The 15,701-nt window shown below is 41.5% G+C and overlaps 1 protein-coding gene across 3 annotated transcripts in view; it reads left to right on the forward strand.

The window, feature by feature from the left end:
- HTR4 (5-hydroxytryptamine receptor 4) overlaps positions 1-15,701 on the forward strand; it is a 143,095-nt gene that overhangs the window by 17,870 nt on the left and 109,524 nt on the right. For all 3 annotated transcript variants that reach the window (XM_045826198.1, XM_045826183.1, XM_045826189.1), the window contains exon 2: positions 6,048-6,120. In XM_045826198.1, coding sequence (XP_045682154.1) covers positions 6,095-6,120 — 26 coding nt within the window. In that variant the 5' untranslated portion in view covers positions 6,048-6,094. The remainder of the gene's footprint in view (positions 1-6,047; positions 6,121-15,701) is intronic.

Here is a 15,701-nt window from a genome sequence, read left to right on the forward strand (position 1 = left end):
CTCACCTCTTTGAAATTTCCTTTAACTTCTGCAAACTGGTGATTGAAATTTCTCCCTTTGCGCACCCTGCCTGACACCCTCTAGCCAACTCCATTTTACAGTCGGGGAAATTAAGACCGGATTGGTGAACAGACTTGCGAAGGGAGCAGAATTTCTACTCTGGCATAAGAGTTATTTTGGGCCGATTGTTTTTAAGAAACAGCAGAAAAAGGAAAAGCTCTGAAAACTAAGTAGAAGTTACCCTTTGTAAGAAACATTTACAATTAGCAGAGAAATCTCCATTTGTCTGGATGTCTCCCTCTGGGTACAAGGAAGGGAAAGATGACTGTAAATCTCTGGAAATTCTTATCAGTGGAGAAAGTAAGGACTTAATTTGCATAAGGACTTCACCTTTGCTTACCTTGCTTTTTGTGGTAACCTCCTGTAACTGCCCCCCACTCCCAATACCTTCTTTTGTCTTTAGCTGGAGATAATTACTGAAGGTGGTGGCTTGGGCTATTTTGGAGAATTATTTGTTTATTACTCAGGATCTGGGCCTCTCTCACACATACAAAAGGTATACCCATTGTTAAACTCATTTGTCTTTATCCTGTTTATCTGTCTTTATTACTTGAGGGAAGGGATTTCAGTCAAGAATCTAGAAGGTTAAGGAAAAATTATATTTCTACCCCCACACCTGCTTAAGAATAAGAACAGAGAGTTAGCCATAGGATTGGGCTGCAAATCCAGGCCCGTAAATGTAACTCCTGGTCTGGTGCTCCTATTACATGTCAGACTTTCACCCTCAATTTGGCAATTTAGGTAAATAATATTTCACTTATTCCTGACACTTGTTCAAAACAAAGATATTGAAATATGCCCTATGATGTAGAAATTTAACCCATCTAGGCATACTCTATAAAGAAACGTGGTCAATCCATGCACAGTTACGCATGAATATCCACCCACGCATCCAAAACGAAGGGAAAAGAAACACAAAGTGTAGCAAAGCAAACTAAGGTTATGACATAGCTCCAGGTTGGCAGGTGTGGGCACTGCACCAAACTGCACTGATATTTGAGTTCAGGAGGTAGGGGCTACTCACAGGTGAGTCCTGTGCTCACACTTCTTATAATAGAGATGCAACTGCACACCTTCTGTTAACCATTAACGACTGTTCCACAGCAATCTTTCAGAGTTTTCTGAATCAAAGGACAAGGGTAAAGATGGGGTACACATTGGAATAGGCATTGGGCAGCATAAGTAAAACCGTCTTTTCCTCCTCCTCCTTTTTAAAGGAAAGATCAGAGTCCAGATTTGTATTCATCAAGGAGGAGACACTCCAAGGAATCCAACAGAGTTGTGGGTTGCTGTTCCTTTACTTTTGAATAATTCCAGTGGCTTGAGCTTGTCCCAGCCTTGAAAGATACTGAGACCTTCATTTGTACTTTACGTGGCTAAGGGTTTGTTTGACTCCCTCCTCCACTCCGTTCCCAGGATTTGCCATGTTCTTTTTCTGGTTCTCCGAGACTGTTTCTAAGATTGTTTCTTTGAAGGGAACCGACACGAAGGGTGTATTACTCCTTGTCCCTTGGACCATATCATCAGATATAGCACAGCTATCACTAAAACACACACACACAGAGATACACAGTGTAACTGAATTCCAAATTGACAACTCTTAGAAGTGACACGGCTTGTACCTATGCATAGGAAATGCTCTCGGTTGATTTACTTAACTAGGCAGTGTTTTGTCAAGGAGCTAGAAATGTAAGTATGCAAGCTAAAAGCAATGGTTCTTTGTGAAGCAAGGTTCCCTTATTCTATGCAATCTTCCAACGAGAGGTGTCCCTATAATCATCATTAGTTGTGTCTGGGGATCGTGGCAGAAAATAGTGGAAGATGAGCAACTGATCAAATCATGATAGGTACTAATCACCATCTTCTCTTTGGTTACTGTTTCTCTCTGACAGAATGCATGCTGACTTGATAAATGGCAATCAATTTAAAATTCTTCACTGGGCTTAGATGAGCAAAATACAACACTGTATATCACGATTGTTAAAAACTAAAATTCAACTGAGCAGATTCGAAGATCTAGTTGGCATTATTAAATGATTCATGAACCGGGCAGCATTTCATCCAGCAAGCAGGGACTAGTACAAAATGGAAGGCTTTTAAAGAAAGGAGTGGGGGCAAGAAAATCATTAGTAAAAGAAAAATAAAAGTTGGTTGGAGGAAAGTAAGAGTTCAGGGTGACTATGACTTTCATTGGTCGAGCCACGGTGTTTTTCATTGGTCGAGCCACGGTGTTTTTCATTGGCTGGGGTACTAAAGGAGATACGTCTTCCTGTCGGAGATGCAAGATAATCCCTTCCTGTTGGGGGTAAGGCACGAGAGCTCCCTCTATAGGCCTTCCCAACACCAATTTTCATTGAGATTTTCTTATTAATTTCCACAGTAGGAATATATAAGGTTTTATAATGTTTTGTAACATTATAAAATAAAGTGTTAGTGAGATGAACTTCAGCTAGCTTTTAACTGGTTTTACTTAGTTCCAGTTTTTTTCCCTCTAACCCGTATACAAATACAATATTGATTTTCTAGTATGTTTCACAGTATTCTTTTCGTTGCAAATAATGCTGGAACCCAAGTCAAACTGGCTTACGGAATGAAAAAAAATTTGTTGGCTCATTCGAGTGTAAAACTGTCTTAAGACACTGCTGAATCGGAAGCCTCAGCTTGTGTCACCAGGACACTGGTATTCTCTATGTTGCATTTCCTTTGGGTCGGTTTTATTCAGGCTCTCCCTACAAATTGGCAATGACGGCCACCAGTAACTTCACACTGAAAGTCTGTCAGTTTAGCAACACCAGGGGGTAGAGAAACCCTTCCTAGCAGAAATGCCAATCTGGCTTTCACTAGTCTATCTGATGAACAGATTTATTGTGGCCAGGAAATGGATTGTTTTGATTGGTCAGTCCTGGTCATGTGCCCATCACTGCAACAAGGAACTGAGGCAGGGGAGGGGTAGTTCTGCAAAGGAAAATGGAAGCACTGTTTTCAGAGGAGGGAATCAATGATCAGCAAAACATTACAGCAAATGCCCACTTCCATGAGGAGATTCCCTGGCTCTAGTGGGAGGGGGAACTCGTGCAAAACAAAGATTGAGTTTTGGAATTCACAGCCCTGGATTCTATTCCCAGAGTGGTCAAGGGCTAGCCAGCTGTGAGACTCTGTCATGTCAACTCACCTCTTTCACCTGTAGTCTCCACCTGGCAGTAAAGAGAAAAACTCAGAGGCTGGAAGAGGAGGAAAAAGGACTGTGATTGGCAGTTAATACTTCATAAAGGTTAAATTAGTAAAATGGAATGTTTTTTACTTCCTTAAAAAATGACAGTATTGCATTCTGGGATGGTTCATGCATTACCTCCCAGCAGGGAAGTCACAAATTCTCAAACCTCAGTTTCCGCATTTACAAAACAAATTAACTACTTAGATAAATCAACAAAATGTATGAAGAGAATATATCAGACATTTTGCCAGACACTGAGGATATACATAATAGCAATCAAGATATAACTATGTGCTTTTGAAAACTTACATTCTAGTGAGGGAGACAGACCACTAATAAAGGAGCAATTGAGTATATGTAATGTGTGTGTTGGCAAGATAAAAATGGCATGATTAAAGAGGATAGAAACTTATAGAAAATGAGGTCTGAAATCTTCCTGAGATGATCAAAGAAGATTTCTGTGGGAAGTAACATCAGAGCAGAGTCCCCCTGACCTGAGGGACTGATCTACCCATGGTAGCGTCCTAGGGAGGAGAACCAGCCAGTGAGAAGCCCCGAGGTGAGAGCCTACTTTTGTCGTCAAGGAAAGCAGTGAAACCCGTGAGCTCGAGGGCCGTGAGGACGAGGCCATGGTTAATGCTGAGATCCGAGAGGAGGTGGGCCAGCTCGTGTCGGGTCTGGTTGGCCGTGATACGAGGTTTGATTTTATTCTAAGTGTGATAGGAAGCCAGAAGAATTTTATGCAAGCTAGAAAGGATCTGACTTACATTTTCAAGATATTGTTCTGGCTAATGTGGGGAGAAGGGATGCCAGTGGAGCGACCAGAGGATCAGTGAGGAGGGTGGAGGGTATTCTGGTGAAGGAGGTGGTCACTTGCTTGGGCCAGGGTGCTGGTTCTGGAGGTAATGAGAAAAATAGTCAGATGAAGGAATCGTTTTCAAAGCAGAGAGAATGAGTTTGCTGATAGTTTGGTTATAGGACGTGAGAAAAAGAGGTAGTTCCGTCTCAGTAACTGGATAAATGATGGAACTATTCACTGAGCTAGAGACACGAAGGGAGGAATAGGTTCTTGTGCTGGGAGTGGGAAATGAAGAGTTAAGTTGGAAATGCTTTGTACTCATCCAGGTGTGATGTCAGGTAGGCCATACGAGTCTGGGAAAGGCCTGGGCTAGAGCTATTTATCGTTTTGGGAACCTTCGGTGAGTAAGCAGTATTTTAAGCCATGGAAATAGATGTATTCATTTCAGGATTTTATTTTATTTTATTCTTTCAAAAATATTTTATTGTTTATGCTATTACAGGGGTCCCAATTTTTACCCCTTTTGCCCCCTCCCCCCAGCACCCCCTCCCATAGTCAAACCCCACACTGTTGCCCATGTCCATGGGTCATTCATACATGAGCAATGATTTCACATGGATGAGGAAAGAGAGTAGAGCCCAGTTATTTCAATTGTTAGGGCTTTGTGCTTAACTATTTCAAATAAAAGGTTATTCCAAGTTCAAATGGAATAGTGGACAGAGAGGAGTGGACAGAGCTACTTTGCTTGACGTCAGGGTGGGGTTCAGGGACCCGCAGGTGGAGCCTCCCCCACCCCTGCCCCAGACCCAGAAGTGCCCACGGGAGCCCCTGCTAGTCTTAGAGGCTCCAAAGAACAGACCCAATGAGATCTACACCCTTTTCAGCTCTGCTGGTCTGCCATTCTCTTCTTCGCTGCCAGGCGTGTTCGGTCCATCCCGACCAGAGCATCTCAGGGCCCAGGCTGAGCTTCGTGGTTCTGTTATGGAGCTAAACAGATTTACAGTTTCATTTTGGTTAGATTTAATTAGACACCCAGCAGATGGAATTATAGAGTACCAGAGCTGGAAACGAATCCAGAGATCATCTCTTGCAGTCCTTTCTGTTTTTGTGAGGTGGATGATGAAGCTCGGAATGCAAAAGGGACTTGCTCAGGGTAACCCCAGAAGCGACAGACCAGGCTCTGCCCCTGCATTCTCTCATTCATTATGTTGTGGGACAAATGTGTTGGAAAACAGGGATTCTTGTGAAAAATAAAACTGTGCAGTCAGTTGAGAGCTGATTTAGTGAGTATCAGTGAGTGTCCATCTGTTAAAGGGCATCAGGTCTATGCTAGCAGAACTTTTGATACTCTGCAACGTAGCTCCCCTTGGACTGGGGGTTCTTAGCCTGGGGTTTATGGACGGGCCTCAAGGAATCGTGGGCTCCCCTGCAAGTATGTGTGTGTGTGTGTGTGTGTGTTCGTGCTCATCTATTTTTTTCTGGGTAGAAAGTTCTCAAGACTTTATTAGATTCTCAAAGGGATACATAATTACCCACCCTCAAAAAAGGTTAAAAAAAAACAAACCTCAAAATTTTTAAAGGAAACAAAGTGACTGACCATTTTAGACAATGTGCTGTTTTAATCATAACAATATAATTACCTATTTTCACTGGCTAGTGTCCTAATGCAGATCATATAAATGAGTTTTTTTCTGAGAAGAGCAAAAAATAACAAATAAACCGATTTAACGCAGAGTAAATAAAATACCTGTATGTTTTAATCTCCAGGAAATTAATAAAAACTCTCTGCAACACTTAGAGGTGCCATACCTCAATTTGCCATCGTATTGTTCATTAAATAGTTTATACTGATACTCTATAAAATCCTAATAAATAGGTAGCAATGACTCTTTAGCCTTTTTTCCCCTTTGCCAAGGACTTTTATTTCCCTCCATTAACTGGTTGTCTAACTTCTTATTTATTCCCACATTATAGGACCCTTGGGGTGCTGAAATCCAACTCACCCATGCCTATTTCCTGTAATGGACGAACTTGATGCTAATGTGAGGTATGTGACAGTTCTGTATCTATTGTGCTATAAACCGTGGTCATTCGCACCATGAGGCCTCTGTAACAAAGCTGTGGCTGTGGATTTTCTTCAGCGTTTCATATGTATAAGCATGAATGTGGTTCTGTTCGATTATTAGTGTGTTTTTTTATTCTGCTTAAATGATAAATCAGTACGACTGTAATTGTTTCCAGATGCCTATACAAAAACTCTGCACTATGGGAGATAAGTTATATGAAAGTAGATATTCATCTCTGTAATAGGGAGAAAGAAGATATATTTAAATGGCATAAAAACAGCTTAAGAATGTCTGTGTGTACAGCTACACTTTGAGTATGCATTTAAAGAGCTATTTATAGCGGACTCTAGTTTGCCCACTTCTCTTTTCAGCCAGGCCATTACGTGCGACGTGATGGTTGCATGGTATAGTTATACAAAGCTGAATGCTTTTTATTTTGTTTTCCCATAATTTCCTGCTGCACTTGGAGATCAAATAGTAGGATGGCTTCAGGGAAGTTATTTCTTTGAAAGGCTTGCTGCATTTTATTCGGTAGAAACAAATAGTGTATTCAATCAGGTTTAAGTGTTATGGATTGACTTTTGAGGCTGAGGACTAGCTGGCGATACCAATAGCTGGAAGACTTTCTGGAAAAAAAAAAAAAAGCAAAAAACATTCCTGGTGTAATCACAGGGCAGTATTTTTTTCACTTGAGACCTGTAGAAAAGCACATTTCAGGTTTGGATCAGGGGCTCTGTGCTTCTGTGTTCCCCTAGTAGAACGCTGTGACATTCTGCTGAGAGCCGTCAAATGTCTTGACAGCAACTCTATTGTAACGCACCGAGTTCCAAAGGCGCACTAAACCCAGGAACTCCTTAAGGGTGGAATGTGTTTCATGCTTAATCCCTGGCACATGGCGGGTATTTAGCTAAGGGTTGTCGGTCAGACTGTCACTGATGTTACTCTGTTTCAAATGGGGTTGAGTTCTGTGGCACCTTGCTGTGCAAAGAGGTTCTGACTATGAAGCAATAAAACATTACATTCTCAATAGAAGCATTGTGGACTTTTTTTATTTACCCAACACACTGACTTGGTGCAGAGTCTTAGGACCTCCGTGTAGATTTTTTAGGCTGGTGCCATGTGTTTCATTTTCCTCTAGAAGTTGGTGACATTATTCGTCCAGGGAAAGCAGAGGGGAATCTAGGGAATCTCAATTTTCTTTTCGTTAATCAAAAGGTCAAAGTGAATCGATGGTGATAAGCTATGAAATTGTTTTAAGTTTTAGACATGGTATGAAGCTGCATCGGTTGGTAAACTACTCTTCTTTGTGGATAATTTGGATAGTGTGATCCCTAACATTTTTAGCTTTTCAACATTTATTTGTAGCAGCATTGGATTCTAATGGCAGAATACAATTCAGTTAAATGAAGCCTCAGGTGCTGTGTATCTTTTATCACTTAGGTTGCAAAATAATAATCACTCCCCAGAATCTCATCTCCAGACCATCTTTGCTGTCAGATTTCTAGCCTGATCCCATCAACATGTGCTCATCCTCGCCCACTCCCCCTCTCTACCCACAATATTAGTAACATGCAAATGCCACAGACTTTCCACGCTTCTTCCTCAGTCCAGCCTGTGGGGGTGTCCAGGAGAAAGGACATATTTTAGGCTTACATTTACCAGATTGTGATGGTGGCTGTCTAGTAATACATAACGATTTTAGGTGGTATATGAACATTTTTTTATTTTAAAATAAATATTTATTTTAACGTAACCGTCTTAATAGGATGACTGATAGTATTTTGTACTCTTACAGTTTCCTTTTAAAATACATTTATTTAAAGTAGAAAATTAAGTGTATTTAAAGAATATGTTATGTGATTTAAAACTACTCATTAACAAATGAATGTGAAACAAAATCCTAAGGGTAGTAGGTAAATGACCGGGGTCCAAAAACTGATATTCTAGGTATAACTAGACAGAGTAAATGTTAATTACTTTAAGAGCAGAAACCAGAAATTCTTTTTTTGGTAAGAAAATGTCTTCACTTGGTAAAATGCCTACATAAAGTGAGAGCCAAAGGGCCTAAATCCCTGGCACAAAAATAGGAATTTTTTACATGCTTTTGAGATAGGAAAATGAGTGAATGGAGGAGGGAGAAGGTTGGAGAAGAGGCAAGATTCAGAGGAGAGCTGAGCTCTGCTGGGAGAAGGGTGAAATGAACAGCCAGCACCATGGTGGCTTTTGGGACCTGGAGAGTGGTCGGGCTGGGTATCTTTATTTGCTGGCTTGTTTTAAATGTGCATGAGGTGTGTGCTGACCTCTCCCAGGATCGAGCTCTTCAATAAAACTTTCTGGCTTGGCTAGGAATTGAGTGTTGAATGTTTACTATGTGTGAGGACATCATGAGCTATAAACTTAACATGAGTTACCCATTTAATTTGTGAAACAACCCTATGAGGCACGTGCCTTTATTACATCCATTTTACAGTGTGTGGTAACCAGAATTCAGCACCCTGCCCAAGGGCACAGAAACACACCATCTCCTGCTGCACTACAAACGTGGTATGAGCCTGTGTACGTGTGTGCAAGTGTGCATGGTTGAGATGGCTGGCGGGCCTGTCTGGGTCCATGTGATTTGGAACAGAGACTTCAGAGGGGACACCCAAAAGGCACGGGATGGCAGAAGGCTAGACAAAAAGACTAGACCAACACCGAGGAAATTCAGAACTGAGCAAAAGTTTTAGATTTCGACAGGCTGTAGAATTGAAAGACTCCAGCCAATTTTTCCCAGATACTGGGGGACAGAGAGGTCCTACTTGACATGGAGAGCTAAAGAAAAGGCCTAACATTTAAGTATTTTCTCAGGCCATCCTGGCAACTTCTTTTTTTGTTCATTTGGTTTTGTTGAATGAGTTTGCCAAGTCAGTTTGACCCTTACTATTATGTATCTGTCAGTGTTCTTGGGCTACAAGCATCGGAAACTAACTTGCTAACATATTCCAAGGTAATTTTGGAGAATCTACAATGGATGGGCTTAAAGAATTAAGGACAAAATGTTAGAGGACAGGGCTTGTAAATAAACAAGAACTTCAGGAGTTCTTGCTGAACTCAGAAGTAGAATGATGGCCAACCACAGGGAGAAGTGGGTAATGACCAAGCATCTCCTCTTTCTATGTGCTGCTCAAGAGTCGGAGTCCTGGGGGATGACATCTGATTGGCCAAACCAAATCATGTGATGGCTTGCTGTCCAGCTTTTTTTACTAGTGTTTCCCCTGAAGGGCATCCATTGTAGAGAGCAGTAGACGTAGGATGAACTGAGTCAGGATGAAAAGCCAGCAGTGAATCACACCATGGTTGGAGGGGCAAGTTGCTGATGAGTCTTCTCCTTTGGTAAATAGTGTCTCATAAACTTAGCAGTCAGCCGGCAGCTCTTTGCAGACGATCTGACACCCACATGATATGTTTTTTGGTCCATTTGCTTCTTGTTGGGGCTCTGGAGGAGACAACTGCATTTTTTTTGAAGGATTGAAGAAAGGAAAGTGGCAACAGTGGCTTTGGTGACTTTTCAGCCGAAAGTCTCTGTAGAACACCATCAGCCTGCATTTGGGCAGTGAACCCAGTGGTACCTCACCCCAGTGCTGGGCCTAAGCCCTAGACACTGCTGAGCACAGCTTATTGTCTGCCATCAGAGGTAGCCCATGCTTGATTTTTGTTTTGTTTTGGTGAGAGATCAGGGTTTTTTTCCACTGGCAGGTGGTTTTCCTCAGCTTCAGCATTGCCCCTAAAGACAACCCAGGTCTCCGTCTTTTTCTTCTTGCTGTTTGTGACAGTGACAAAGTTTCTGCTTTCTAAGAATTTTTCTATCTATTTCTAGTTCCAGAAAAGTATAGGGTTCAGGTAGGAGATAAGAAAGTGGGGGAAAGTTCAAATATGTATACACTCTTTCTTTGACGATGTCTCGGGATACTAGCCCCTCTGAGGGCAGAAAGTTTATTTTGTATCTTGATTCTTTCTACCCACACCTTCTCCCGACCCTTGACTCCTCCCTCTCCTTGCCTCCTCCCTCTCCTTGCTGCATGGGCTCGCAACATTCTCCTGCCGCCCTGTGTCTCTTTGGCTTAAGATTCTGTTTCTCCTCTACAGAATAACTGTTTTGCTTTCTTATTAATGGTTCTTATTTAAAGACCAAAAATAGACCCTCTTATAGGAATGATGAATCACATAAAATAAATTGCAGCATATTTCTCCCTTAGCTAGAGTTTCTGGAAAACTCAGAGCCAAATTTGTAATTACCCCTAGTATGCATAGAAGATCTCCAGGCATTCACAAGGGTTTGGACCTGTCTTTATTTTTATGTTTCCAACTCCTTTTGTCATTTTATCTTATTTCCTTTCCTTTCTTAACAATATCTTGTATTGATTATTTTTGTAAGCCACTTTAAGGAAGGAAGAACAGAGGGGAGAAGGAAAGGGAGAAAGGAATTCAAGGAGCAACCAGTTTTCCAGGAAGGAGGGTCATGTTTTCTTCTTTCTCTGGTAAAACTTGATGCCGTGTGCTGGAAAGTCACTAAACATTTTTGAACAGAAGATCAAAATGGCAAGCTTTTGTATAAAACACAGGGTATCTGAATAAATACCAAAAGTTGAGCACCTTAAATATAAAATACATGCGCTTGATGTAAATGCAGTCACTCGTGGTCCGCATGTAACAACATGAGTTAAAAACCACAGCAAAGGTGAGTAGCTGACCTTGAATTAACTACCCAGTTGCTTTAATTCTGCCATGGCATGAGTTGCAATTCGCTTCTTCAAATCAAGAAATGAATTAATTGAAAATCAATGTGATTACAAGAGTTAATTGAAATTATCTGCTTCTACACAAAGAAAAAAGAGCAATTCTGAAAAATAAAAAGAGTTCATTTTGGGCTTGATTATTAATACTGATGACAATGCATGCATTTCACTAAAGTCTGAGAATGAAGTTGGAAGAATGCTACATATCCCAAAGCCTTGAAATAACTAATAGAGTTTGAAATCCATGCGTACAAGTTGTCAGCCCTGAAGACTTATCAATATGTAATTGATTTGCAAGCAGAGCTAATTTATGTTTGTAACCTGGCAATCTGAACGGTGAATATGTGCAACTTTTAGGCAGTGAAATGTTTTGCAGGAAATCTCTCTTCAGGCTTTGAAATTGTGACATGCATTAGCATATAAGGAGAAAGTGAGTGGGTACTGTTTAAAAGGAGATATTTTTATGTTGCTTTAGAAATGTAAATGAGAATAACACTCAACTTTAGTGCTTGACTGATAAAATGGTGATAATTCACTTAGTCTTTGGATTAGATCAGGAGCTCAGTGGCGATGAACTGGAACTCACCTGTGGTGGAAACACTTCACGCTCCCTGGAGTCCCGGGGACCTCAAGGCGGAGCCCTCCCGAGGACACCCATTTCCAAACATGGATGACTGCGTGCGATGCGTGAAATGTGCTGGTTGTGGAAACTTGGACCAATTATTTAATCTCTAAGCCTTTAGTGTTGGCATCTGGAAATGGGATTCTTTTGAGGATTGTAAGTAATATAGGTAACACAGTATGTCACACATAGTAGGCATCGAACCCATGGTAAATATCGCCCTGAGTCATCACAATAACTGTGAAACAGAGGCTTTTATTACCCCTAGGGCTGTGGGTCAATTACTACACGCTATATGCTTCTTGAGTGCTTAAATTCAGTATCCATTTGATTGGCTGACATTATTTTTTCAACCAGTTGTTAAATTGTTTGACTCTTTGCCCCCAGTAGTGCCCATTCTCTGGTAAGGAAACTGCAACTTTCAAAGGTGAGAGAACACCTCAATAGTGGGGCTCAACCATGGCAAAATTGGGCTTAGACCCTGTTTGGTCCCATTTTCTCTTTACTGTGCACCTTCCATGACCTTGGCACATTCGTGTTTGGGAACTGGAGGACCTCAGACTCAGAACTGTGTCTCCTTCACTCCTAGCCTTGTGCTCTCTTCAGTACGGCCAGCTCTCCTCCATATGCAATTAACCCCCTGACCAATGATCTCTGTTTAGAGGAGAACACCTCTGACTTTCTGCTTCTGCTTCTGTACCTGTTCCCGACTGGTCATGGCTGCCACTGTATATGTTTCAAGCAGGGACTTGGCCACAAAACTCTCTGGAAGGGCAGGAAGAAGGGGTGTGTTAGCCAGAGGTCAGGAAGCTTCATGAACCCCACCCCTGCCACAAGTTGCCTCCACCACACTCGTGGCTGAAGAAACATTTGCTGCTGTGCTCACTGCGGAAGGCAACTCCAGGTAGTGGAGGGAAAAATGGTCCTTTTTTCCCTCTTGCAGTCCAGTTGCCCATTCCGAGCCTCCCACTTGGAAAACAACCACAAGCCAGTGGGCAAGGAAGTATGGAAAATGTAGTTCTCAGGCTTCTTCCTTCTCTGATGCAGATGGGCGCCTGAAAAGTGGCAAATAACAGTATGGATTCTTCCCTGTAACCTCGCTTCCTTTTGGAACTTACAGCTCTGGAACTTGATGCCTTGGGCTTCGCAAGCCTCCAAGCTCACATGTGATCACAGTAACATAAACATCGGAACTGTGTCTCTAAGTCTTCATCTTCTAGACTGCCAGAAGCTAACTTTTGCCCAGTTCATCTTATCCAAGTGTTTTGGGGGCATTTGATTATTACTAAAAGTGTGTGCTTATAAGTGTTCCTGAATTTGTTCAGCTTTCCAAGCTGAATTTTGCCACCTTCCAGCTCCAACCATTCCAGTGAGGTGCTAATTTGAATCTATCCTGATGCATGACGAGTCTCCAGGACTCCAAGGTTGTGCCTTGTCTCTAGTAAAACAGAAAGGCTCTTGATACTGAAAATCCACGTTGGTGTTCATGTAAAGTGAGACGAATATGCATTCTGTGTAATACCTGATCAAAGTGGGTCCAGACTAAAACTGCTTGAGATGTATGTGTTACAGAAACCAGCAACACAGCATTGCCTAATCTCAGACCTAAGCTTTCCCCAAGGGCACGCAGAATGTTGGTGTCAACTTTTACCTGTTCTCAGAACTACCACTCACATGCAGCATTCTGAGTCTCATGCCTAGTCAACACTGGTGAGTTTGGTTCCTTTTCTTGTGACACCTTCTTGACTCTCATTGCAGGTTGGCTCTTTTGGAATCTTGCAGCCATCACCAAGCCTTATTTAAATCTTAAATTTCAATAAGAATTTTTTTTTCTAGATAGTTTCACTTCTATGTGAATCTACGCATGCAAATAGCTGGGGGTGGGGCACTGAGGCATTGCATAATTTTACAAAAAGCTTTTACGAGATCTCTTTGATTCTCAGCTCCAGTGCAGTCAGAATTCCCTCTCTACTTAAGAGGATTACAGTATGGTCTGTATGGAAGGGTCACTTGGATTCCAGAAAAACTGGGTCTTTTTGTCCCTCTTTTTAAGAATTGGTCATTATGAGATTCAAGAAGCATATGACTGATGCTGAGAATTATTGGAAATCCTTTCCAAACTCCTTTTGATAATCAGGAGCCTTGTACAGGGTTTGTAGCTTCTTGAAGTCTCACAAAGCACAGAATACAGAAGAAATACAGAGGGTTTCAGAGAGGTTAACTGATTTGTCCTGAGCCCACCCAGCTAACAAGTGATTACTCTGAGACTAAAATCCAAGCCTTTGCTTCTGAAATCACTGCTTTTTTCAAACTACTTTCCAGCTGGCCAAAGATAGCAAACTATTTCATAAAGGGTATATAGTTTAGATTAAAGTGTTACTTAATTAAACTTGTCTAAATTGAAAAATGGATGTAGACAATACTGGGAGAATATTAAATTGCTTGTTCCTTTCTGCCTTGATCATTTCATAAGAATAGTTTGCTGTGGTTCGGAGGTTCAGACGCTCCTCTGAGCACAGGACGTACTAATCACCTGACCTACTAATCACCTTTAATCCTGACAGCTCTGTGAGTTCCTTCCTGTATAGGCTAAATGTTCGTGTCCCCCTGAGATTTATATGTTGAGATCCTAGCCCCCAATGTGGTGATAGTAGTAGGTGGGGTCTTTGGAAAGTAGTTCACGAGGGCACGCACCTTGTGAAAGGGATTAGCACTTTCATGAAAGAGACCCCAGAGAGCTCCGTGCTCTCCACCATGTGAGGACTCCATGAGAAAATGGCCAACTGCACACCAGACTCGAGATCTGCGAGTGACTTGATCTTGAACTTTGCAGCCTTCTGAGCTGTGAGGAATAAGTGTTTGTTGTTTAAGCTACCCAGTCCATGGTAACTTGTTATAGCAGCCCAAACTGACTATGACACTCACCAACAGTGTCCCTGTTATTACATAGTGGGGCGACTGAGGCAGAAAGGAATAGTTACTTTGTCCAAAGTTACATTTCTAATAAGAAGGGAAGCCAGAATTTTTACCCAGATTTTGTTGATGTCAGAGCCTATCCTTTGAGCTTTGCAGTTTGCTGGTGCCAAGATTTCTGTGTGGCAGAGGGTTGTCATTACTCATTTTCAGACTCGGGTTCCCAAACTGAAGGCCCAGCGGATTTGTTTGTTTGGTCTGCCCAGGTCTTTACAAATCAACTCAAATGCCTCTGGGGAGGGTTTCCCAGAGTCACAGTGACTCCTATTGTCCGCGGAGAAGCCATTTGAACTCTTACATTTCCTTCTGCAGACCAGCCTCCCGTGGTCAGGGCATTCCACCGGCCCGCCAGGCCCCTGGGGCTTCTCATTTTATGACTTCAATTTGGGAGACAGTGGTGAGAATTACCTTCAACTTAGAAAGCATATCATGACATTTGTGCCTGCAATTTTCTCCATGGAAATTTGTTTTATTACCATTTTGCAAATAGGGTTGTGCTGAATGTAAGAGCTTTTTTCAATTAAGGAATTGGAACAGGTTTCTAAATAAATACCTGTTAAATGAGTACCATTTTATCAGTCAGGTAATGATGTCAGGCAGTGTTCTGATTTGCATCTCTAAAGAACTGTAAGAATAACCTTATTTTTTTCTCCTTTGCCCACTCACTTGCTCCTTAACTTATAATGGCTTAATTTCAGTGCTTGCAAAAGATTTTATACAAAGTAGTCATCTTTGAATGCTTAATAACTAGCATGCCTTTATACATATTAGATATAGATGCATATTTATTATAAGATTTCACTATAAACAATGTAACTGACATTTTTAGTCTCACCTTTGTGTCAAATATCACTATTTTTGTTATTGATTCAATATAGTTATTGCAGTCCAAATCCTTAAAAGTTGAATTCCAGAAAAAATGTGTATATAGATAGATAAAAGTAGAAAGTCAGTGTTTCAATATGAAACAAAGGAACTTCTTAGCACTCAGAAAATGTTGGTAATAGTAAGTGAACAAAACTCAATATGGAAGGTCCAGAAATGTGCTCATTCTGTGTAGAAGGAGAAGCCATATCACATACACTGGGAAGATGACTCTGGTTGAGTTCAAGGTGAATAACAGGAGTTAGGGGCTCAGGGACTCAGTTAGGGGACTGTTATACTTGTTCAAGGGAGAAGGGTAAGGCCAGGC

The sequence above is a fragment of the Phyllostomus hastatus genome, unplaced genomic scaffold (genome assembly GCF_019186645.2).
Source record: "Phyllostomus hastatus isolate PE091 unplaced genomic scaffold, TTU_PhHast_1.1 phas_contig_150, whole genome shotgun sequence".
In the NCBI taxonomy this organism is placed as follows: domain Eukaryota; kingdom Metazoa; phylum Chordata; class Mammalia; order Chiroptera; family Phyllostomidae; genus Phyllostomus; species Phyllostomus hastatus.